Source organism: Taudactylus pleione, unplaced genomic scaffold, assembly GCF_031769625.1.
Source record: "Taudactylus pleione unplaced genomic scaffold, aTauple2 ptg000610l, whole genome shotgun sequence".
Taxonomy (NCBI): domain Eukaryota; kingdom Metazoa; phylum Chordata; class Amphibia; order Anura; family Myobatrachidae; genus Taudactylus; species Taudactylus pleione.
In genome coordinates this window covers 1,766,238-1,791,825 of record NW_028285012.1, presented here as the reverse complement: position 1 = coordinate 1,791,825, position 25,588 = coordinate 1,766,238, and the positions used below count along the sequence as shown (strand labels likewise).

Below are 25,588 nucleotides of genomic sequence, written 5' to 3'. Positions count from 1 at the left end.
AAGTGCATACACACTTGCCGCGGACTACGGCGCGGGGGGGAGCGGGGCCATGCTGCTCTCGCAATTACCCCAGATTGGGCTGCATGTACAGCCGATTGGGGTTATCATAAACGACCAGCGGGAGCGCGCATCGCTGGTCGTTTTTCGCATGCACACTGGCCGATAGTGTGAATGATTGACCGATATCGTTATCGTTCAATCATCCCAAATATCGGCAAGTGTGTATGCGGCTTTAGACAGGAGCAGGATGGCTACTTATGCATTAAAATAGTCAGTGTGACTCACAGCACTGAAGGACAGAATCCATGCATTCTTGTCCCATACAGCAGAGGTTCCCAAACGCGGTTCTCAAAGCACCCCAACAGTTCAGGCTTTAGAGATATACATGGTTGAGCACAGGTGGTTAAATCAAATTGACTGAAGAACTAATTAAGTCACCTGTGGTAAATAATGGAAATCCTTAAAACCTGGACGTTTAGGGTGCCTTGAGGACCGAGTTTGGGAACCTTTGGCATACAGCTGAATAGATGTTATCTTATTATTTATTTACAGTTTCTTATATAGCGCAGCATATTCCGTTGCGCTTTACAATTGTCAACATTGATAGAACAAAACTGGGAAATAACAGACAGATATATAGGTAGGAAGGCCCTGCTCGCAAGCTTACAATCTATAGGTTATTAGTTCTGTTGAATAGTTCTTGTGCTGCTTTGTCATACAAGGTGGTTCTGGTTTGGGCAATTGTGGTCTCATCCATTTGTTACATAGGTTGCAGGCCTTTAAAGAGGGAAGCTTGTTCAAAAGCTGATAATCCACCCAAATATTAAAATCTAGTATGAGCTGCCATGTCCGACACTTTCCATGTATACTTTGTGCGCTCTCCAGAGTCAAATAGTCCTGTGTGTATGAATCAGAAGAGCATAGGAAGTAAACAGTAAGCAGCATGGGGTCAATCAGGATATCTGGATCCTGCAGATCTGGCAAATGATGCATCAGAGATGGTAACAGAAAAAACACCAAATGGGGCAGGAACCACAGTTATAGCGCTTTTATACCGAAATTCCGGGTCTGACCCGGAGGTTGGAACAGGATTCCAATCCAGATCAGACCTGGAATTTCCCCGGCGCCGACCCAGGATATTCCAGAGTTGGCGCCGTTCACACCGGAGCCGGGTCTGCAGAGATACGGCTTTTCCGGCGTTGAAGTGGACGCTTGGAGATGACGTCATCTCCAAGCGCCACTGAAGCCGGCCAATCGCCAGGCATGCAGCACGATCCAAGTCACCCTGACCCAGATCGTGCCGTTTACACTGCAGGGTTTCACGGGTTATTCCCGTGTTAAACCCTGCTAGTTACCTGGGTTGGATTGCCGGGTCACTCGTACCAGGCCGATGTTATTGCAGGGTTAACCCTGCAATAACATAAAATGACAAAAAAACTCTTTCTATGTAAATGTTCACATATATACAGTATACAGTATGTGATTGTTACAAGATGTCATGTTATATGTGTGTGTGTACTTTTACAGTTTTTAGTCCTTTAATAGGAAAACGTTAAATACTTATTATGAAAGTACAAATCTCTGCCAAATACGTTAGGCCATACTAATTACCAATACATTAGAAGAACAGTGCAAAACAATCACTAGTCAAACAAAGGAACCAATCTAAAGCTATTTAAAATTCTTTATTTATTGTTTCATTTTCAATAATTACATATGTTTTATTTCATGATAAAATTCCTATTAGCTATCTGATTTGTTGGTTAATTGTTATGTTCATATTAAAATAGGCTCTGCCCAATCATGTGATGTACATTATTGTGAATAAATTACTTATTTTTTATTTAGAATTGTGTATATTATGTAATTTTAATGTTCAAAGCATTCTCTTTTTTTCCTGTCTACTCATATGTACTACAAAAAGTCCAATGCACACAATATTTATTTGTACTGAAATATCTCTGTGAATCTCCCTGTTCCTACTGTTTCACCATGCTAAGCTTCATGCCACACTATACTGAGGAATGGGGCGCTTTCTTCCCAGTGGCATAAATTCATCCCAGACGCCCGGAGGCAAGTTATAATTTGGTGCCCCCCTGTCACAGCCGGTGACACTGTAATGTAGCAATTTGCATGCAGACAGGCTACAGACAGACGAAGGCAGCAGCTGATAGTCTGACATGGAGCTCTCGTCTAGTGTATGGTGGCTTCTCAGGTGCCGGGACGGAGTGCTATGTATTGGGCGGCCGTGACGGTACACTCCGGGTACATAGCTACAGCCCTAAGTGGGGTGAATATGTTGTGAACAATGGAGGAGGTGCCCCTTCAGAGCTGGAGCCCGGCGGCAGGCGCCCCCATTGTCTCCCATAGTGCTGCCCCTGCTTCTTCCTATGTCCTCATGCAGCCTTGTAGTAACTGTCCCTCCTACACAGGAAGGCATTCAAGTGTTATCACCGTGTAACAATATGGTACCACATGACTAATGTTAAATGATACCTAATACCACTTTCAGACTTAAAATCCCAGCTTCAACCTGGCTCGGAGGGACACGGGATTATGTTCATTCCGGGTGCGACCAGGCTGAGACCCCTGACAGACAGACGACCTGACCCAGCCCGGGGTGCAGAGCAGCAGTCTGAAAACAACGGACGGGTAAGTATAAAGACTAAATGGGTGCAAGGTGAGCAGTGTGGGCCCCCCTGGGCCCGTGGGTACCGCACACCCTGCACCCAATATAGATACGTCCCTGATGATATACAAATGCTGCACAAAGGTTGAGTACAATAATGACTAAAACACATTACAACTTCAAATACATGTTTGGCCATAAATATTTTCTTATATCATAAGAAATGGACCAAGACGTCATATAATAAACTGACAGAATGATTGAATTTGCTACAGTTGTACTAATGATGCAGTATTATGCTCTTTTTTGTATTATTATAATTTGCCAGTATTTTCTTTAAACTATCGGTATAGATTTTGTCTGACGCGTGTGAGCCAGTTCATCTTCTCCCTGCTACAATGTCTGTATTATTTACACTCGTTCTATATCTGCCTGTGCAGTGATATATAATAACACAGGTCATTCTACACCTCATCATTTATTATCACACCTATACTTCATTATTAACACAGTGTTTATTCATCTGATTAAAAGCTAACATATACCCCAGTGGGAAACGGTCAGTGAAAATTGGAGATTATTGTTTGACTTTATTATAGCGCAGCACAGTATTTAGAATAAAGTTTGAATTGCAAGTGACTTTTATATGTATTTCTGCAAATCTTCCTTGGAACAATGTAGACAGGGTCGGCCTGGAGGGACCACCCCCTCCTCTAGGGAACAGATCCGGACTGTGCACTTGAATTATACATTATACATATGGTACATTATACAGCACAGGACCATGATTTATTTTTTACAATGCTTTGATGTTACAGGTTGAGTCTCCCATATCCAAATATTCTGAAATACGGAATTATTTTGGCATGACTGAGATAATGAAACCTTTGATTTTTGATGGTTCAATGTACACTTTGTCTAAGGCACAAATTATTAAAAATATTGTATAAATTTACCTTCAGGCTGTATGTATAAGGTTTATATGAAACATAAATGAATTTAATTTCTGTACTCAAACTTTGTTTGAGCCACAAAATTATTGAAAATATTGTATAAAATGACCTGCAGGCTGTGTGTATAAGGTGTATATAACCCATAAATACATTCTGTGTGTATATTGGGGTCCTATTCCCAAGATATCTCATTATGGTATGCAATTATTCCAAAATACGGAATATTCCGTTATCCAAAATACCCCTGGTCCCAAGCATTTTGGATATGGGAGACTCAACCTGTATTAATCTCTGTGGAGGCTGACCACACCCCCTCTGAAGACTGGACACACCCCAAAGTATGGGCCCCTATCACTTCATACCCTAGTCCGACACTGAATGTACGTAATTGGTGTAAAATGTACCTTCGCTTCCAAGATTTTTATAAGGTGATCCAAAGCTTGGTTGTCCTTTAGAGCTAACCTGCAGTCTGCTTCACAACTGATACTGCTCAGGGCTTTTAGAGACAGCAGCTGAATGAGCGGATAATCGGATGTCAGCAGCTCCAACAAAGCAGGGATTGCATTGTGCTCACAGATTGCACCGCGACTTTGATAGTCCTGCATTGGAAGCATAATAATATATGTAGTGTCCTTGTGATCTCCTTTATATCGGAGAGACAAGATACGTGACTGTATAGCTTACCATAAACCTATAAAGCTGAATTGCCACAAATGGGTTATGCTCCAAGATAAATTACAATTCAAGTGACAGAGCACAAACTGGATTGCAGGAGACATAGGGGTATATTTACTAAAGTGCTGGTTTTTAGAGGTGGAGATGTTGCCCATAGCAACCAATCAGATTCTACTTAACATTTATCTAGCACCTTCTAGAAGATAATAGCTAGAATCTGATTGGTTGCTATGGGCAACTACTCCACTTCTAAAAAAAATGCTATTTAGTAAATATACCCCACAATGACTGCTTTAAATAATAAAAACAAGAATGAGGTCTTTCAGATAAATAAGCTTTAAAGCTTGTATAATAATTGCCTTAATCATAACTGCAATGTAAAATGACTTATCTATATAATATTTGCATGACATATTTCTTCATTAATAATTTAGTTATAGGTAGCATTCTGAATTTCAAACAAGCTGAAAGAAGAAAGAGACAACATCACTGAGTAACGTTATTTGCCACTTTATAGGTATTGATGTTACCTTACCAAGATAAATAGCTGATTTTTATGTAGCAATAATTGTCATTTTGATTGCGTAAAACACAATGGAATATGGGCCTGATTCAGACCCGGTTGCAAGCGCTGAGCACTCGCAACCGGGTCGATGGTGGCCCAGAGCGTATGCGCACGACGGAGCCGGCCAGTCGCGCACATGCGCGAGACCCGGATAGCGACGGGCAAGCCGTCACTCCGGGTCTCGCACCAAAGAGGGCGTGCTGTCGATGTTGAGTGACAGAACGCCCCCTTTGGTGGGTGGGCCGGCTGCCCAGACGAAGGCGTTCCCATGAGAACGCCTACCGTCTGGGGGCGGCCCCACTGACATCACAAGTGATGTCAGTGGGAGAGCTTTCGGCTCTGTTTGAGCCGAAAGCTCTCTGGGGCTTGCGGCAACGAGACCCTACCACAAGGGTCTCGTCGCAAGCCCGATGGTCGCGATGGTCTTGTAAAGTTAAATTATAACTTTACTTGTAATTAGACATATTTGGCTGTTGGAAGTGCTGTGACTGTCTCTTTCTACTGTATCATTAAGGCACACTAAGGGGCATAGTTATCAATAAAATTTTGCTGGATATCCACCCGAAAACACCAATTTTCGGAGACTACTTGCAAATATTAAGTATCCCCAGAATGTATGAATGGGCGACGGCAGCAGATATCAGAGATCCCCCGTTTTCAATCACAAAAGCTGCCCCATTGGGTTTCTACGGAGGCTGCTAAACAATCAACTTTACCAAGCTTTGAATTCCAGAAGATGAATGCTGGGGCCCAAACCCAGAGGAAAGTGATCACATTAGTCCCTGCATGTGAATATTGGTAACTGCCAGCATCGAAAATTTGCTATTGCTGCAATAAGAAATTAAAATGATCGGGACCGAATCCCGATAAAAGATAAATATGCCCCTAAGAGTATTGCATGTGCACCCACAGGACTGTATAGTACTGCAATAGAATACTGTGCCATCTGCCAGTACTTGGTTGCTAAACCAACATATTTTTACCTGTGCCAACAGATAAATGCATTCAACAGAATTCTTCTTAACATCAGGGTCTGAGCTGCCTAACAGGCGGATGAGATGCTCCAACCCATTCAGCTCAAATATTCTCGCTTTACTTGTGTACTCAGCAGCCATGTGTGCCAGGCACAGAGTAGCGAATTCATGGACAACTACTTCTTCTGCAACAGAACAAAACAGAAATGCTGTTAGATCTAGTGTATCATATGCCGTCTGCTAAACAATGATTGTTTGTTACATCGTTTGTTTATTAATCCTTGTGCTTTAATCCTTCCCGGAATCAGCGGCATTTATAGCGATTGTGCATAAAGGGTCAATATGAACAAATCATGCAGACTGTAAATCAGTCACCGTGATGTCCACAAACCGATTATAATAAAGTGCATTGTTATGTGACATGTTATCTAGGTGCTATTCACATAAATATGTCTAAGCTCAGAAAATGACTCCGCCATGTGCACTTTCTAACTATGAACTTATAGATGATCTTTGTATATGGAGAGCCCGAAACTCTCTGAATTGGAGACATTTTAGTCCATATCCCTGATCCATCCAGGCCATGTCCCCAAACCACATATCCATCCATGGTATGCTACCAGTTCCTCATCTGCCATAATAACTGAACCTATAGGAGGTAAGTTAATTATAATATGTCAGATCACTCCATCTGCAGTCTAATATTCATTATATATATCTGAGTGCAGAAGGGGTACACCACCATAAGTAAATGGGCTTCCTGTAACTGTTTGTTAGTGTTGCTAGCTCTACCAAAAGTGAAGTATCCTTCACAATGTGATGTCTGTTACCGTGTCTTTATGTTCAGTGTAAATAATTCAAATGTTCTATCCAGCTACATCAACCATTAGCATTTACGAATAGCATACGTGCAAATCCTGATTCCCAACATTAAGGCTCCTTTTCAGTGGTATATGCAACAAAACACCTAGGGAGTTATACACATTGCACTGCCAGTTTATGTAATCCTATAAGTAGCTATTAATGACTCTGAGATATTCTGAACAGATGGTTGGGTTTGTCAACAAAACATTTTGCAGGTTCTACCTTCTGGGGCGAGTCGAGCAATTAGTGAAGGTATAATATCCAGCTTCTGTATCAGTTTCCTAACATCACCTGTGGAAAATATAAAAAGATAAAGGTGGGATATAATTCTTAACATAATATATGATGTTAACTTGCATGCAAGTAAAGGCACACATCCACTAAACGACAGGCAAAAGACTGCATGATTACGACATTGTAATTGTCCAGTCGTTTGTCTGTCTGTGATGTGCCTACACTGAAGGAGCAGTCATTCAGTGCAGGCACATCAATCATCTGCAAACATGTTGAACTTAACAATATCGTCAGCTTGTACAACATATTTGTACGATGATGGATGTCTAAACAACCAACGATTTTCAAACGATTATCAAACGATGTTCAAACGATTATCGAACGATCAAACAATAACAATATCGTTATCGTTCAATCTCTCAATTTAATCATATAGTGGATGTGTACCTGTAGTTTTATGTTTTAACAGGGTGGCAGGGTTGCTGGTACCATAATGACGATCAGCGCCGTAACTAGAGCTACGACCACCCGATGCTGAATGTGCCCCTTTGCGCATGACATAATGACATCGTGCATAGGGGGCGGAGCACCGATGGCACCTGGAACTCCAGCAGCAGTGCACCGAGAGTCTTGAAGACTCTCTGGGCAGCAAACAGGGCAAGGTGCCGACGGACGCTACGGGCAGCACTGCTGCATTGCTTCTGGCTGCAAGGTGCTGTTCCAGGCACCCTGCAAGCCAGAAGCAAGGGCCATGGGGCTGCGATGGTGCCACCCACAGAGCCTCTGCGCTCTGTGCGGTGGCACCGGTCGCCCATAGCTAGCCCTGATAACGATCAGGTTATAACATTTTATAATAGCTTGTTGTGTTATGCTGATATGTCAAATATCATTTTCTTGCATGATGACACTGCTATAATCACTACACTAAGCAACTTCCAATATATACAAAAGCAGCACACATTCTGCATTGAGTTAACCAATTAGTCCGACAGACCGTTTTTGTCCCTTTTCCAGCTTTTGGGAGCAAATGGTCAATTGTCATTTGCTCCCATACATTACCAGATCTTCGTTTCAACCAGCCAGATTGGACAGATAATCTTATAGTGTGTACTTTTCTTAAGAAAGTGTTTTCACCTACAGTGTCCTAGACATTTAGGATTAGCATTATGTCACAGAGGAATTGATATAGTCACATATTAAGCATAATGATGAGTGGAGCAATGCATGGCGCGGCTCACTCGTATCGGACCTCCGTCTTTTGCCTTTTTACCCAGGTTAGCGTCTGAGTCGCGCACAGCAGCTGAATGCTACGCCAGCGCCAGTGTCCAGGGTACCCATACATTGTCATTTTGTTGCATTAATGTTGCAAATGAAAATATTTTTGTGAAAAAGTATATGGTGAGAAGCAATGTCCGGCTTAGATGCAAAGTCTGTGGCATGCCAAATGGGTCTATTGGCGTGATTAGACGACAGGCGTATGTGGACACATATTTACAAGACATTAAAGGACAATTTAGACTTCAAGTCATCATTTAAGACTGGAAAGGGCAGTGCCGTGACAACTGCACCTTTGTGGCATCATTGCACCCTCCTTTGTGACTGCACCTCTCCAATGACAACTGATACTTATCTATGGGGGCTTTGTCATCCTGGCATTTAAATGTGCTATAAATGAGTAAACTGTGGGAAATCAGGAGGTCTGCACTTCATTTGCCAGGGCCCAGGGGGAACAAACCTGCTGGTACTTGCTCTTTTTAGGAAGTGGTGTACACTCATTAAGGGGTCTTACATAATCACTAAGGGGTCTATGTACTGATTGCGGACCAGCCACGATTAGCATGTGTCCATAGGGGTCAGATCGAAGTCCCCATTGATAATAATAGGGATTGCGATCTGAAGTGATAATTAGCACTATGCCGAAGATTTCTGTTAAATCTCCTGCATTGTGATTTTAGTACAATACATAAAATTATGCAAAATTGCAGTTTCTGCATAATTTTATGTAAAAAACAGATTGATACATAGGCTCCTTCATTTCTACAAAGTCCTCCGTCTTCTCTCCTGCTGCTTCACTGTCTCGTCGCAGCCTGTCTTCAAGCTGCGCAGCAGGAGAAAAGTCATTTTTTCCCGAAAAGCAGTCTCCACAAAGAGAGCAGCTTTTCGGAAGTGATGATTAAGTATAGGAGGAATGATGAATGCTTCCAATACTTGGATTGAACTCGCAACGAGTTCATTCCTTCATTATCAAGGGGGTATTTTTATCTTGATGAATAGACTCCTAAAGCTGTTTAAATAAAAAGGTCAATCATTGGAAACCAAGATATTAACTTCAATGCGCAATGATTCAGTGCTTACATACAAAACATGAGTCTTAATAATTGGCTGAAATTATCATTTGTTAAACTTTAAACTTTAAAGCCTAATAACGCTGGTTTAAAGAAAATGACAATCCTAGCCCCAATAGGGAGTGCTAACTCTCTTGTTCTATGTCAAATGTGCAGCTATACCACTTACCTCTACATAGGTATGGCCATTGTCCATTGATTGCTAGAAACCATCAATGGTTTGCAACTGATGGTTGATAGTTCTCCGCCATCTCTTTTTCCTGGCGCAGGGGGAACGGAGATTAGCCCCACCCCATCACACAGCTAAGCCCTCCCCCTTTCCCTGATTGGCCTACCAACCTCTGTATCACATAGCAGGGATGGTCATGCGCAACACCCCCCATCACACAATAAAGCCCTGCCCCTTTCCCTGATTGGCCTACCACCCTATGTATCACATAGCACGTAGATGATCTCATGCCATCGATGTTAATCGCCAATGGCACCATCAATGGTGACCATTGATGGTTACCCTTATGATGGCCATCCCGACCACTACAACTGTAATGGCATAACAAGCATACACAGACCTTACAATGTTGGGGATTCCTCCCCAGCAAATCACTGTAGTCAATTGCTATGTCTTCAACTACTCAGGGACAGGATTACCAATACACTGGCCACTGGCCTTGACTTGGGTTTTTAAATCTCTTCGTCCCTCTATATCAAATGGGAAGCTAGGCTGATTACCACTCAATGTAGTGTGGCTGAACACACAAATACACAGTCATTGAACTTCTGAAGTTCCCCATCAACAAGTCACTGTAACTAGGGGGGAGCAGAGGAGTAAATACTCCCCCTAACATAAATCCCCTGGTGGTTCCCCTTGGGCACTCTGCACCTAACAATTAGAACTCCACAATCTCTAACTGGCTACCCAGTGGACTTTGCCCACCTCAGACAGTCTTCTTTCTCTAATAAGTAAGATTGCTGATTTAAAGGCAATTATTCACATTTATTCACATAGGCCTAATTGCTTATGTACAATAAATTATTTTTCTTTATTAGTAGAATGAAATCAAAAAAGACATTCAAACAAATAGTTGACTCCTATTTTTACTCTTTCCTTCCCTTACTTCAAAACCTGTCTATGCCACCATCTGTGCTGCCTCCTTATCTGTCCTTATTATAACCAACCAATGGGTAGTATGTGCACATTTGTCACCACACAGCCAATGGCTAAAAACATTTTTGTGCTCTAGGTTTAGCAATAGGTTTAGCAATGGACCTGGACAATTTTGAGATCAAGCCAGTAAAAAATTTCAAAGCCAGTCCTACACTGGTCTTGCCATTCAGCCGACATGCCAGGATGTCTAATTTGGCCACACACATAGAAGGTAACTATCATGATTAGGAGAACAATGCTGCAGGATCAGACCAGTTGATCATGATCAGTGTGTATGACCAGTAGAAGATTAGTTGAGATTGGCAAAAAGGTCTTCACCCTATATAAACATTGAATGCTAAGAACTGACTTACTATTTGCTGCCATGATTCCACACACCATTATGGCGTTTCTGCGCACTGTTTTGTCTTCGTGGGAGATGAGTTTAGATAATGATTCCAACGCTCCAAGCCCAAGAAGTTTTAGTTTATTTTCATCTCCTTGAGGAAAATGAACAAATAATTTAGTCTTATTCAAAGAAATCTGCAGCTTTTTGCCAATAAAAGCAAACATCACAATGCATCGAATATTAAAAAGCTACCGCAATACAAAGCAATAGCGATTATAACAGATAGCAGTACTGTATTACCATTGTGGGCTTCAATTTTGCATTAAACACCTCTGTATGCAGTAGTTTGGTGCTTGGATACCTTGAATAGGACATTTTATGTGGTTGTAGAATTATAATGTAATTTGATAATATCTATTACTCATAGAGGGCTGTACTGCACTTTTAGATTCTAATTTATATATATATATATATATATATATTTATTTTATTTAATATATATATATACATATATATATATATATATATATATAAAAAATATTAAGGTTTTGTTTAATAGAACAATAGTTACACAACACCAATCTAAATAAGTATATTTATTTAAACATAAAAATTACCCCCTAATATTCAATGAACATTAACCTGCCTCCATACTTCAAATACCCATATATGACAATTGTCTATTTAAGGCATACAAATAGCTTACAAAGTATCACTTATATATTATTATAATAGATACCAGTAAATCTACAAAAATATAAATACATAATTTAAAACTGAATCCTAAAATGATCAAAATAATTTGGAAAAAAAAGTTTTCGAATATAATTAATATCTATAATTTTTTCATTTACTTCATTATGTGGTATTCTAGTTTTCTATACAACTAGAGGATAAAACATTTTGAAAAGACCAGTAGTGATCCTTACAGGGTCTAAGATGTCAGATAAAACGGGATATCTGTGAGCACTCATGTAAATTACATTATACAAACACATAGTTGCCAACATGCTTCAATTTCCAGGACACTTTACTCTTAAATAGATGCAATGTAGCACATTAGCATCTTATATATTGTGGCAGAGTGAATGACTTACCATATGCCGTTGGGAATGCTGCTGGGGTGGAGCTAATGTAAGACAAGCCAAACAGAGCACCTGGACTAATCAGCTTTATATGGGGAATTAGGGAACTGTTAGCTTCAGGGAAAGGAAAATGCATGGTTTTAATAGAGTTTAGAATAGAGCTAGGGGGCGGAGCTTGAGCTTTAGAAAGGTGCAGGCTTGTGTGAGCTTGGTGATTGATTCTAGACCAGCTGGCCAATCTGATAGTCAGTAGGACTATGTTAGATTAGACTATTAGAAATTGCCAAGAACAATTATTTTGTTTTTATGAAAATGGTCTGCCATCCTAAGAGATAAAGCAGATTGTTAAACCTAAGTAACATTGTGAGCGCCAACTTAAAGATGTCCAAGTATTAGATCATCCAGCTTGCACAGCACCGATTGTTCTGCCCAAACACAAGACTTTTAAACTCTAAGCTCCTCTCAAGTCCTATCCTGATTATGACACCTCCAACCTCCCTTAAACAAAGGTGATCAAAACGGGTGCTACGTTTGGCCGGTCTACAAGGTTTCATTATAGCCACACACTATGACCTGCCAAATGTCACTATGCTAAGCATGCGTGCTAAGGGCCTGATTCAGATTTGTAAGATATGCTGATGTGTTTGCAAATGAGCGGATATCGATAAACTGCAAATGCATCACACTGCGCATGCGCTAATACCCGTCTGCGTTCCAGCATGCATCACTTACCTTCACACAGGGTGATTGGCAGGAAGGCACTGTTTGGGGGAGGTAAAGGGGAGTGGTGGAAAAACTGCAGTGTTATGGCTGTTTTATGGGCATGTTGATGGCTCCATCTGCAATCCCGTACGTTAATAGCATAGCTCCGGCATCTCAGTTCAGGTAGGCATGCTGCGTGGCCATAGAGTCACTCCGGAGGAGGATCTAAGCATGCACTGTGAATGTGTACACAGTTGTTTTGCCTTTCGTGATGGTTTCGGTGGGTGTCTCTATTCACTTCCGGGCGGCTGCCACACTTACACACTTTCTTACATCCGCAGCCTACAATATCGCAGATGCAATCGGCATAGCGTACAAGTCTGAATCAGGCCCTAAGTCACTAAACTTGCTACAACACATATATAAAGATTACTGTAATTGAATACATTGTTTTTAGGTGTGTCATGGACAAATACTTTATACACACACACATATATATATATATATACACGTGTATATATATATAGACATATATATGTATACATATATACAGTATATGTACACACACATAAATAGATGGATGGATCAGCTGTTTAGATATAGGGGTCTTAACATTTTCTACTTTTGTAGAAATGAAGTATCGTGGTCATCCATTATAAAGGTAATGCAGGAGATATCCCAGATATCTTCCGCTTATGGAGCGTACACACGGTCAGATTTGTCAGACTTGTCAGATTTGTCAGATGAACGATTGAACGATTAAACGATCTGAACGATTTGAACGATTTTACCAAAGTTTTGAACGATTTGCACGATTTGAACGATTGAACGATTTTTGACTACATTAAAATGAATGGAATCGTCCAAGTCTGACTGCAAACCCATCAGATGTCAGATATCGTTATCTGACAAACGGGAACGCGCATCGTTGATCGTCCATCGTTCAGGCATGTCAGATATGAACGATTTTCCATCAGATATGAACGACTGAACGATTTTTAAATCGTTATCGTTCATATCTGAAGGAAAAATCTGATCGTGTGTATGCACCATTACCTGTCAGCCCCAATCTGTCCCGCTGTTCCCATACACTACTATGGGGACCTAAATTCGTCAAGCTCTGAAAATACAAAATTTTTGGAGCTTGACTGAGGGGACCTCGGCCATGTGCTTATTTGCACACTCCCCGATCCTTTCCTATGGGAGGGAGTCACAGTGTTGATGAGGAATCTGTTCGGATACCTCCACCTCTGTTAATTATCGCCAGCCCCCTATAATTAACATAATGAATAGGTCCCATAATGTTTGTGCCTTTAAATAATATAAATCTCAAATCAATGTATTCGGTGAAATAGTGTAATCAAATATGTTTAGTAAATGTTATAGGTGGTCACTTACAGGCTAATAAACTAATATGCAAATGTAAAAAAATTTGAAAGCTTAGAACTGTCCCTGTATATTAAGGACTGTGGTGAACTACTATGTTGTCCATACATATTCTCCATATTGCAGGATACCTTTCTGCATTCTACTACAGATTCGTCACCTTGACACAGACATCAGAAATAACAATCTATTTTAACAGTAGCAGGTGGCAATACATATGAATGAAAATGAAATGTTATGACTGGATTTTAATAGCTTTGCAAAGTCTACATGATCAATCGTAGTAATTATCATTATAAATCTTACTAGAACCAGATAAGTAACACCTTAATCAAGCTGGGAGAGATCTAAGCAATGAAGGCAGTAAAAACCACTGTTAGCCTCAGATTACACAACATGCAAAATATGTTTAAGTGGCCGTTATCAGTTTTGCATTTGTTTAAATAGTACAACTGTAGTTACCATTTAGATCACTGTGTGACTGCATTTTCGCAAGGGGAGTATTAAATCACTATATTGGCTTATTATTTGAAAAATTGAATAGAGAATATGGACTGTATGTTGGAGCAGAACTTTGGGCCCGATTCAGAGCCGATGGTTTACGCACAACTCTGATGTTTACTGATCGGTGCACGCGCAGGATCTGTACTGTGCACGTGCCAATCATTGACTGCCACGGTGGTCGCAGAGCCCCCATAGCCACAGCATGATTAATATGCTGCGGCTGTTTGGGGACGGGGCGTTAATGGCCAACGTTCTTGAAAACAGGGGCGTTTTGGTCAACTTTTAAAGGCGTGCTGAGACTAGTGGCTGCTTCTTCCGACACAGCTTCACTGGTGAAAACATCGGCCTTCCTGTATAACCTGAGGGTTATTTAGATGCCCAATGTTTTTGCAGCTGATCCAATTCTGCGTCCTCAGACAGAGCAGCGGATCATAGAAGCTTGCCGCTGCTGTGTGTACTACATACAACTCTAAATAAGGCCCTTTGCCTAGAGTGTTGTATGCAGAGTGGAGAGTATGTCAGGATTGAATGTTGTATGCAGAGTGGAGAGTATATCAGGAGTGAATGTTGTATGCAGAGTGGAGAGTATCTCAGGAGTGAATGTTGTATGCAGAGTGGAGAGTATATCAGGAGTGAATGTTGTATGCAGAGTGGAGAGTATGTCAGGAGTGAATGTTGTGGACAGAGTGAAGAGTACTTCAGGATGATATTTGTATGCAGAATGGACAGTACTTTAGGATGACTGTTGTGTGCAGAGTGGAGAGTACCTCAGAATGAATGTTTTGTTTGGATGTTGTTTGCAGAGTGGAGAGCACTTCAGGGTGAATGTTGTGTGCAGAGTGGAGAGTACTTCAGGATGAATGTTGTGTGAGGAGTGGAAAGTATTTCAGGATGGATGTTGTGTGCAGAGTGGAGAGTATTTCAGGATGAATGTTGTGTGCAGAGTGTAGAGTACTTCAGGATGGATGTTGTGTACAGTGTGGAGAGTACTTCAGAATGAATGTTGTGTGCAGAGTGTAGAGTACTTCAGGATGAATGTTGTGTGCAGAGTGTAGAGTACTTCAGGATGTATGTTGTGTGTGGAGTGGACAGTACTTATGGGTGAATGTTGTGTGTAGAGTGGAGAGTACTTTAGGATGAATGTTGTGTGCAGAGTGGAGAGTACTTCAGGATGAATGTTGTGTGAGGAGTGAAAAGTATTTCAGGATGAATGTTGTGTGCAGAGTGGAGAGTATTTCAGGATGAATGTTGTGTGCAGAGTGTAGAGTACTTCAGGATGGATGTTGTGTGTGGAGTGGAGAGTACTTATGGGTGAATGTTGTGTGTAGAGTGGAGAGTACTTCAGGATGAATGTTGTGTGCAAAGTGGAGAGTATTTCAGGATGAATGTTGTGTGCAGAGTGTAGAGTACTTCAGGATGGGTGTTGTGTGTGGAGTGGAGAGTACTTATGGGTCAATGTTGTATGCAGAGTGGAGATTACTTCAGGATTAATGTTGTGTGCAGAGTGGAGAGTACTTCAGGATGAATGTTATGTGCAGAGTGTAGAGTACTTCAGGATGGATGTTGTGTACAGTGTGGAGAGTACTTCAGAATGAATGTTGTGTGCAGAGTGTAGAGTACTTCAGGATGAATGTTGTGTGCAGAGTGTAGAGTACTTCAGGATGAATGTTGTGTGTGGACTGGAGAGTACTTATGGGTGAATGTTGTGTGTAGAGTGGAGAGTACTTTAGGATGAATGTTGTGTGCAGAGTGGAGAGTACTTCAGGATGAATGTTGTGTGAGGAGTGGAAAGTATTTCAGGATGAATGTTGTGTGCAGAGTGGAGAGTACTTCAGGATGGATGTTGTGTGTGGAGTGGAGAGTACTTATGGGTGAATGTTGTGTGTAGAGTGGAGAGTACTTCAGGATGAATGTTGTGTGCAAAGTGGAGAGTTTTTCAGGATGAATGTTGTGTGCAGAGTGTAGAGTACTTCAGGATGGATGTTGTGTGTGGAGTGGAGAGTACTTATGGGTCAATGTTGTATGCAGAGTGGAGAGTACTTCAGGATTAATGTTGTGTGCAGAGTGGAGAGTACTTCAGGATGAATGTTATGTGCAGAGTGGAGAGTACTTCAGGATGAATGTTGTGTGTAGGGTGGAGAGTACATCAGGATGAATGTTGTGTGTAGAGTGAAGAGTACTTCAGGATGATATTTGTCTGCAGAATGGAGAGTACTTTAGGATGATTGTTGTGTGCAGAGTGAAGAGTACCTCAGAATGAATATTTTGTGTGGATGTTGTTTGCAGAGTGGAGAGCACTTCAGGGTGAATGTTGTGTGCAGAGTGGAGAGTACTTCAGGATGAATGTTGTGTGCAGAGTACTTCAGGATGAATGTTGTGTACAGTGTGGAGAGTACTTCAGAATGAATGTTGTGTGCAGAGTGTAGAGTACTTCAGGATGAATGTTGTGTGCAGAGTGTAGAGTACTTCAGGATGAATGTTGTGTGTGGAGTGGAGAGTACTTATGGGTGAATGTTGTGTGTAGAGTGGAGAGTACTTATGGGTGAATGTTGTGTGTAGAGTGGAGAGTACTTTAGGATGAATGTTGTGTGTAGAGTGGAGAGTACTTCAGGATGAATGTAGAGTGGAGAGTACTTTAGGATGAATGTTGTGTGTAGAGTGGAGAGTACTTCAGGATGAATGTTGTGTGCAGAGTGGAGAGTACTTCAGGATGAATGTTGTGTGAGGAGTGGAAAGTATTTCAGGATGAATGTTGTGTGCAGAGTGGAGAGTATTTCAGGATGAATGTTGTGTGCAGAGTGTAGAGTACTTCAGGATGGATGTTGTGTGTGGAGTGGAGAGTACTTATGGGTGAATGTTGTGTGTACAGTGGAGAGTACTTCAGGATGAATGTTGTGTGCAGAGTGGAGAGTACTTCAGGATGGATGTTGTGTGTGGAGTGGAGAGTACTTATGGGTGAATGTTGTGTGTACAGTGGAGATTACTTCAGGATGAATGTTGTGTGCAGAGTGGAGAGTACTTCAGGATGAATGTTGTGTGTAGGGTGGAGAGTACATCAGGATGAATGTTGAGTGTAGAGTAGAGAGTACTTAAGGATGAATGTTGTATGCAGAGTGGAGAGTACTTCAGGATGAATGTTGTGTGCAGAGTGGAGAGTACTTCAGGATGAATGTTGTGTGCAGAGTGGAGAGTATTTCAGGATGAATGTTGTGTGCAGAGTGTAGAGTACTTCAGGATGGATGTTGTGTGTGGAGTGGAGAGTACTTATGGGTCAATGTTGTATGCAGAGTGGAGAGTACTTCAGGATTAATGTTGTGTGCAGAGTGGAGAGTACTTCAGGATGAATGTTGTGTGCAGAGTGGAGAGTATTTCAGGATGAATGTTGTGTGCAGAGTGTAGAGTACTTCAGGATGGATGTTGTGTGTGGAGTGGAGAGTACTTATGGGTCAATGTTGTATGCAGAGTGGAGAGTACTTCAGGATTAATGTTGTGTGCAGAGTGGAGAGTACTTCAGGATGAATGTTGTGTGCAGAGTGGAGAGTATTTCAGGATGAATGTTGTGTGCAGAGTGTAGAGTACTTCAGGATGGATGTTGTGTGTGGAGTGGAGAGTACTTATGGGTGAATGTTGTGTGTACAGTGGGGAGTACTTCAGGATGAATGTTGTGTGCAGAGTGGAGAGTACTTCAGGATGGATGTTGTGTGTGGAGTGGAGAGTACTTATGGGTGAATGTTGTGTGTACAGTGGAGATTACTTCAGGATGAATGTTGTGTGCAGAGTGGAGAGTACTTCAGGATGAATGTTGTGTGTAGGGTGGAGAGTACATCAGGATGAATGTTGAGTGTAGAGTAGAGAGTACTTAAGGATGAATGTTGTGTGCAGAGTGGAGAGTACTTCAGGATGAATGTTGTGTGCAGAGTGGAGAGTACTTCAGGATGAATGTTGTGTGCAGAGTGGAGAGTATTTCAGGATGAATGTTGTGTGCAGAGTGTAGAGTACTTCAGGATGGATGTTGTGTGTGGAGTGGAGAGTACTTATGGGTCAATGTTGTATGCAGAGTGGAGAGTACTTCAGGATGAATGTTGTGTGCAGAGTGGAGAGTACTTCAGGATGAATGTTGTGTGCAGAGTGGAGAGTATTTCAGGATGAATGTTGTGTGCAGAGTGTAGAGTACTTCAGGATGGATGTTGTGTGTGGAGTGGAGAGTACTTATGGGTCAATGTTGTATGCAGAGTGGAGAGTACTTCAGGATTAATGTTGTGTGCAGAGTGGAGAGTACTTCAGGATGAATGTTGTGTGCAGAGTGGAGAGTATTTCAGGATGAATGTTGTGTGCAGAGTGTAGAGTACTTCAGGATGGATGTTGTGTGTGGAGTGGAGAGTACTTATGGGTCAATGTTGTATGCAGAGTGGAGAGTACTTCAGGATTAATGTTGTGTGCAGAGTGGAGAGTACTTCAGGATGAATGTTATGTGTGGAGTGGAGAGTACTTCAGGATGGATGTTGTGTGTGGAGTGGAGAGTACTTATGGGTCAATGTTGTATGCAGAGTGGAGAGTACTTCAGGATTAATGTTGTGTGCAGAGTGGAGAGTACTTCAGGATGAATGTTATGTGCAGAGTGGAGAGTACTTCAGGATGAATGTAGTGTGAGGAGTGGAAAGTATTTCATGATGAATGTTGTGTGCAGAGTGGAGAGTATTTCAGGAGAGAATGTTGTGTAAACACTGGAGAGTATTTCAGAATGAATGTTGTGTGCAGAGTGGAAAGTACGTCAGGATGAATGATGTGTGCAGACTGGAGAGTACGTCAGGAGAGAATGTTGTGTGCAGAGTGGAGAGTATTTCAGGGGAGAATGTTGTGTAAACAGTGGAGAGTATTTTGGGAATGTGTTGTTTTGTAGAGTGGACAATATCTCAGTTACTGATCTGGTGTAAAGAGTGGTCAGCATTTCATCAGTGACTGTTGTGTGCAGTGTAAATGGCATTTGAAGATTAACACTGGGGCTACATTTACTACACGGAGGCTTTTGCAATCCGTCAATTCTCGGCGCGTTTGACCCAAACATTTAAAATGGCATAATATTAAATGCAAAGCACCCCTGGTTTTGCAATTAGTACTATTGATGGTTTAAGTTTCGTGGTCAAACAGGCTCAGGAAATCTATCCCATGGAATCAGACTGAGCAGTAATTCTGGCGTGAACCTTGCATTCTGACTCTGAATGGGTAGTGTTTCAGGACTCATGTACAGTATTTCCAATGTTAATATTACATGTGGAGTATAGAGGTGTCATTACAGGGTTAATCATTGTCTGTAGTGTAGGTTATCTCAGAGATAACACAATTTTGTAGAGTAGATGGTATTTAAGGAGTAACACCAGTGCACCCAGTGGGTGGCAGTGTTTCACAGACTAATTTATTAAGTGAGATGAACATGTTCTGTAGACTAATATGACTGTAATGGAGCTAGTATCTCTGAGAAGTGAAAATAGAGAATTGAAAATATACAATTTATTTTAATGCAGTTAACTAGCATATTACATACCTTTTCGTGCAAATTTGTATAACGCATCACATGCCTTGGCCAGGATTTCCTCTTCTGGCGACTGGAGCATTAAGACTGCCGTTTCTGCATTTTTGCTTTCAATTGCTAATGAATCAAACTGCAAACGTAAGAAGTGGAAAGGAGAAAAGGGCTGTTTGTGAACTTGCTGACCTGTAAATACGGACAGTGCTATTTTGGAACAGGAACTCACTGACACAAGAACCTGTATTGAAGACCAAGATGACAAAGATGATTCGCCATTTAGTACTTGCCTCACTCAACATTAACATAATGCTGTATATTTACATGAAGTGATCCCTATGATACCAGAAAGTGTGTTCTCACAACCAGGAAGGAAAGCTACTATGGCCAGCACACAGCACAGTCAGCCATGTTGTGGACTGAACTAGAGTTTATTAGAATACTCAACATGAATAGCCTAAGAATTACTGATAACAGAAAGGGGTCAATTCAATTAGGAGCGAGTTAGTGAAAGTAAGCTTGTTTCATGATGAGGTTGTGCAACTATTCTACAAAATGCAACCTAGGAGAAGTGCATGAAAAAAAGGGTAAAACATCCTGGATCCCAAAACCGTGACAACTAGGATAGCAGGAGCATACTGAAGGCTGTTAGTGGCCATAAGGAAAGTACTGGAGGTTTTTAAAAGGTGTCAAATGGCTGAATGTTGCCCTTTTTATTAATGGTTGAAAAACAATAGCAGCAAATTAAAGTCTTTCGGCATTTTGGAGTACAGAAAAACGTCTGTATTGTAGTTTTTCAGTGTTTTTATACAAGTTTGTATAAAGTTGGAATAAACACATTTAGCTCTCAGCTCTAAGTTCTTAAACCCCTCTCCAATCAACATACCTGTCCCACATCATTTACACCTCCACATACCTGTCCCACATCATTTACACCTCCACATACCTGTCCCACATCATTTACACCTCCACATACCTGTCCCACATCATTTACACCTCCACATACCTGTCCCACATCATTTACACCTCCACATACCTGTCCCACACCATGTACACCTCCACATACCTGTCTCACATCATTTACACCTCCACATACCTGTCCCAAATCATTGACAACTCCACATACCTGTCCCACATTATTTACACCTCCATGTACCTGTCCCACATAATTTAAACATCCACGTACCTGTCCCACATCATTTACACCTCCACATACCTGTCCCACATCATTTACACTTCCTCGTACCTGTCCCACATCAATTACACCTACACATACCTGTCCCACATCATTTACACCTCCCTGTACCTGTCCCACATCATTTACACCTCCTCGTACCTGTCCCACATCATTTACACCTCCACGTACCTGTCCCACATCATTTAAACCTTAACATACCTGTCCCACATTATCTAAACCTCCACGTACCTGTCCCACATAATTTACACCTCCACATACCTGTCCCACATCACTTACACCTTCACATACCTGTCCCACATCATTTACACCTCCACATACCTGTCCCACACCAAGTACACCTCCACATACCTGTCCCACATCATTTACACCTCCACATACCTGTCTCAAATCATTGACAACTCCACATACCTGTCCCACATTATTTACACCTCCATGTACCTGTCCCACATTATTTACACCTGCACATACCTGTCCCAAATCATTGACAACTCCACATACCTGTCCCACATTATTTACATCTCCATGTACCTGTCCCACATAATTTAAACCTCCACATACCTGTCCCACATCATTTACACCTCCACATACCTGTCCCACATCATTTACACCTCCTCGTACCTATCCCACATCAATTACATCTCCTCGTACCTGTCCCACATCATTTACACCTCCTCGTACCTGTCCCACATCATTTACACCTCCACGTACCTGTCCCACATCATTTACACTTCCACGTACCTATCCCACATCATTTACACTTCCACGTACCTATCCCACATCATTTACTCCTCCACGTACCTGTCCCACATTATTTAAACCTCCATGTACCTGTCCCACATAATTTACACCTCCACGTACCTGTCCCACATCATTTACACCTCCACGTACCTGTCCCACATCACTTACACCTTCACATACCTGTCCCACATCATTTACACCTCCTAGTACCTGTCCCACATCATCTGCACCTCCACGTACCTATTACTCATCACTTATACCTCCTCCTACCTGTCCCACATCACTTACACATTCCTGTCCCACATCACTTACACCTCCACGTAGCTGTCACTCATCACTTACACCTCCTCGTACCCGTCCCACATCATTTACACCTCCACATCCCCACCACACACCATTTATACCTCCACATATCTGTCACTCATCACTTACACCTCCACACACCTGTCCCACATCACTTACACCTCCACATACCTGTCACTCATCACTTACACCTCCACGTACCTGTCCCACATCACTTACGCCTCCACATACCTGTCCCACATCATTTACACCTCCACGTACCTGTCCCACATCACTTACGCCTCCACATACCTGTCCCACATCCTTTAACTCGTATTAAGCTTTTAGAGAAATTCATATTAAGCTTTTAGAGAAATTTACTTGAAAGCTGACATGTATTTATTGTCCAAATTATGCAATTTAAACCCCTCCAAGTACATGATTATTCATTGGGAGGGGTGTAAAGGAGGTTCTGCACTGTGTGCCTACCTTTTCACCTCAGGGGGTTGCTCACAAAAAAATATGAATTTCCTCTGAAAAATCAATGCAAGTTTGGAATTAACCTACAAATGGAATGTGCTGTGCAAGTTCACAGTTAGAATGGCTCACAGGACCCAACTTGCACCTAATTGAATTGACCCCTATACTGTAACTTTAATGAAGTATCTCAATGAGAACTCTATGAATTGATAAGCATGACTGAGCTGCCTCCACAAATGGACAAGAAGCTAGAAATGTTGAAAATCTCCTACTACTTATAATACATTTTTTAATACAGGGTTAGGATTCCTTACACTTAATGGTGGTGTCAGAGAGGGACCATTTTTTTAGATTCCTGGTGCAGTTATATGCTGTGTGCAGAATGTGCCCATCTGACACCACTGTAAGGTACATACCTCATATACAGTATGTATACCTGGTCAGTATTACATAACATTACCTTCCCAGTAAGTAATAAAGGCCTCACAAAGTGGTTCACATACAGCTGTCCAATAGTACAAGTTGATCAAATATTCATAACTGAGCCTTATTTCTTTCACATACACAGTATGTAAAAGTTCCTAGAACTAGGTACAGTTCTCATTGTATTTACATTTGCTATTTAGTCTGAGGAGAAGCTGACTGCAGTGTCCTTCACATGTATTACTGATGGGAAGTCTGCTGCAACTTAATAATCTTTTTTTATCACACACGCACACACAAACACACACGCACACACAAACACACACGCACTCAAACACACACGCACACAAACACACACACACGCACAGAGACAGCTGTAGGCTGACAGGGTGAAGATATATAGCCAACCAAGGCAGTGGTGTGGGATTAAGAAACCCTTATAGGAGATATTTACTTCACGACCACGTGAGTGGGTACGCCGTTATCTGGATAACTATATAAGGGGTATTATAATTCGAGAATCCCCCAGATTATTTACCAGATAACCTTAAACTACGTACTACACATCCTGTCTTTTCTCCTTCTCTTTTGACCCTCTTTTTGACTGGACCTATCGGGAGTAATATCTGACACCCAGCCGGAGAAAGACAGAGAGGGAGAATAAAAGAACCCTTGGTGGGTGGAATACACACCATTGTGATGTGAGTACGGTACGCAATCATTTTTTTGGATACCTAGAGATTGAAAGGAAACCATAGAAACTAACACAAGACGGTTTGGAACAAGAACGTATTACACTATTGTGTCTTCTCTCTATACTCTTTCCTTTTATATGGATATCGAGAGAGTGGACGAACATCAACATTAAGAACAACAGAGGAGACCTGGGACTTTAACACTGTATATCTTATTGGTATTTTTCCTCTTCACTTTGGATATTTCACCTAGTAGCCCTATTGGTTGTTTCTCCATTCTGTTTGAGCACATGCATTGACTGTGTTTCCTATTGTGCTGTTTTACTATTGTCTATGTGTATGGTGGGTGATCTACACTTAACCCAGTCTAGCGTGCAGCTCATACGGTGCGCAGAGACAATTCCCATTTATTCTTAGACACTGGTTTATAATCTATTCACTGAATCCAGCCATGTAAAATTTACGCAGCCAGATTGCATTACTTTCTTGTTGCATATATAATTATGTACATTATTAAAATCGTTCAGCATTTTTGTCTCTGCAGCTCTCTGACACTGGGCGCCGGCCTTTAATGTGGAGGAGCAATAGCTGAGAGCTTCTTACCTGTGAAGCTGCTGACTGTCCTGATTTTGGCAGTTAGAGATCAAAAGGTGCAAAATTTTATCTAAAGTTGAGTATTTCTGGCAGCTTGGGACATTGGGCCCGATTCTGACCAGCTCGCTAAGATGCGTTCGCTCGTAGCTGCCGATGGTTTGCATTGTGCGCATGCGTACGCATCGCAAGGTGAGTGCGCGAACCAGTGCGAGAGATCGGGAAACGTACGCTCGCCGAGCACAGACTGCCCAGCAGAGTGAGTGACAGGAGAAGCCGTCTGTGTGTGGTGACAGGGGCTGGTCGCCAGAAACGAGGGAGTGGAGGTGCGAACGCAGGCGTGCCTGAGTGTCAAAACGCCATTTCAGAGGTGTGCATAATTAAGAGGCAGCATCATACTACATGTCACTTGGTTGTATTTCACACTGAAGCGCTCGCAGTGCTTGAGGTAGGGTATGGTTAACCACAAGTGCTGCAATCGCATCCGATGGTACTCGATGTTACTGATGGTTGCATACACTTCCTGGAGATGACGTGCGCAAGCGGGCGTCTTAAGACAGGCTGGTGGGCAATACACAATACGATCACATCCTGAGACATAGTGGGCATGCTAATGCCTTGCCGTGCGATCGCCTGCCTTGCCGAATTTGCATACGCATCTAGCGAGCGGGTCTGAATCAGGACCTTGGTTCAAACAGATTGGGGTGTGGTTTGAGTGTATTGAGGGGTCTAGCTTATGAGCCCTGATTTTGCATGGCTAAGGGGTCTATTTACTAAGCAGTGTTAGGAGACAGAGTGAAAAGTGAAAATAAAGTGATAAGGTGCCAGCCAATCAGCTCCCAACTGTCATTTTTCAAACACAGCCTGTGAGATGACAGTTGGGAGCTGATTGGCTGGCATCTTATCACTTTATTTTCACTTTTCACTCTGTCTCCTAACACTGCTTAGTAAATAGACCCCTAAATGTTGAATGGTATGCCAGAAGTACACTCCCAGGGGCTTATATAATAGGTTGTCACTTGCAGCTGCTGCAGGAACCCCTGCGAGTCTTCCCGTAGTTTTAAAGCTTCTCGTAGTTTTAAAGGCAAAACCAGCTTGGTTTTATACAAGCATTTCTTGTATAGCGCTGCTTTATGAAGCAATACGAATCACATCCACCTACACACAAATAATAAATAAAAACATACATACAGTATATTAACTACACATCTATTATTATAATTGATATATAGTAAATACTGAAAGTCA

The 25,588-nt window shown here is 41.8% G+C and overlaps 1 protein-coding gene across 3 annotated transcripts in view; it reads right to left on the bottom strand.

Moving 5' to 3' along the window:
- Window positions 1-25,588, bottom strand: part of ARMC3 (armadillo repeat containing 3) — a 126,642-nt gene that overhangs the window by 79,849 nt on the left and 21,205 nt on the right. For all 3 annotated transcript variants that reach the window (XM_088454206.1, XM_088454207.1, XM_088454205.1), the window contains exons 3-7: window positions 19,952-20,069; window positions 10,758-10,883; window positions 6,883-6,951; window positions 5,806-5,981; window positions 3,987-4,181 (exon numbers count right to left, since the gene is read on the bottom strand). In XM_088454206.1, the coding sequence (XP_088310332.1) occupies window positions 3,987-4,181; window positions 5,806-5,981; window positions 6,883-6,951; window positions 10,758-10,883; window positions 19,952-20,069 (684 nt within the window). The remainder of the gene's footprint in view (window positions 1-3,986; window positions 4,182-5,805; window positions 5,982-6,882; window positions 6,952-10,757; window positions 10,884-19,951; window positions 20,070-25,588) is intronic.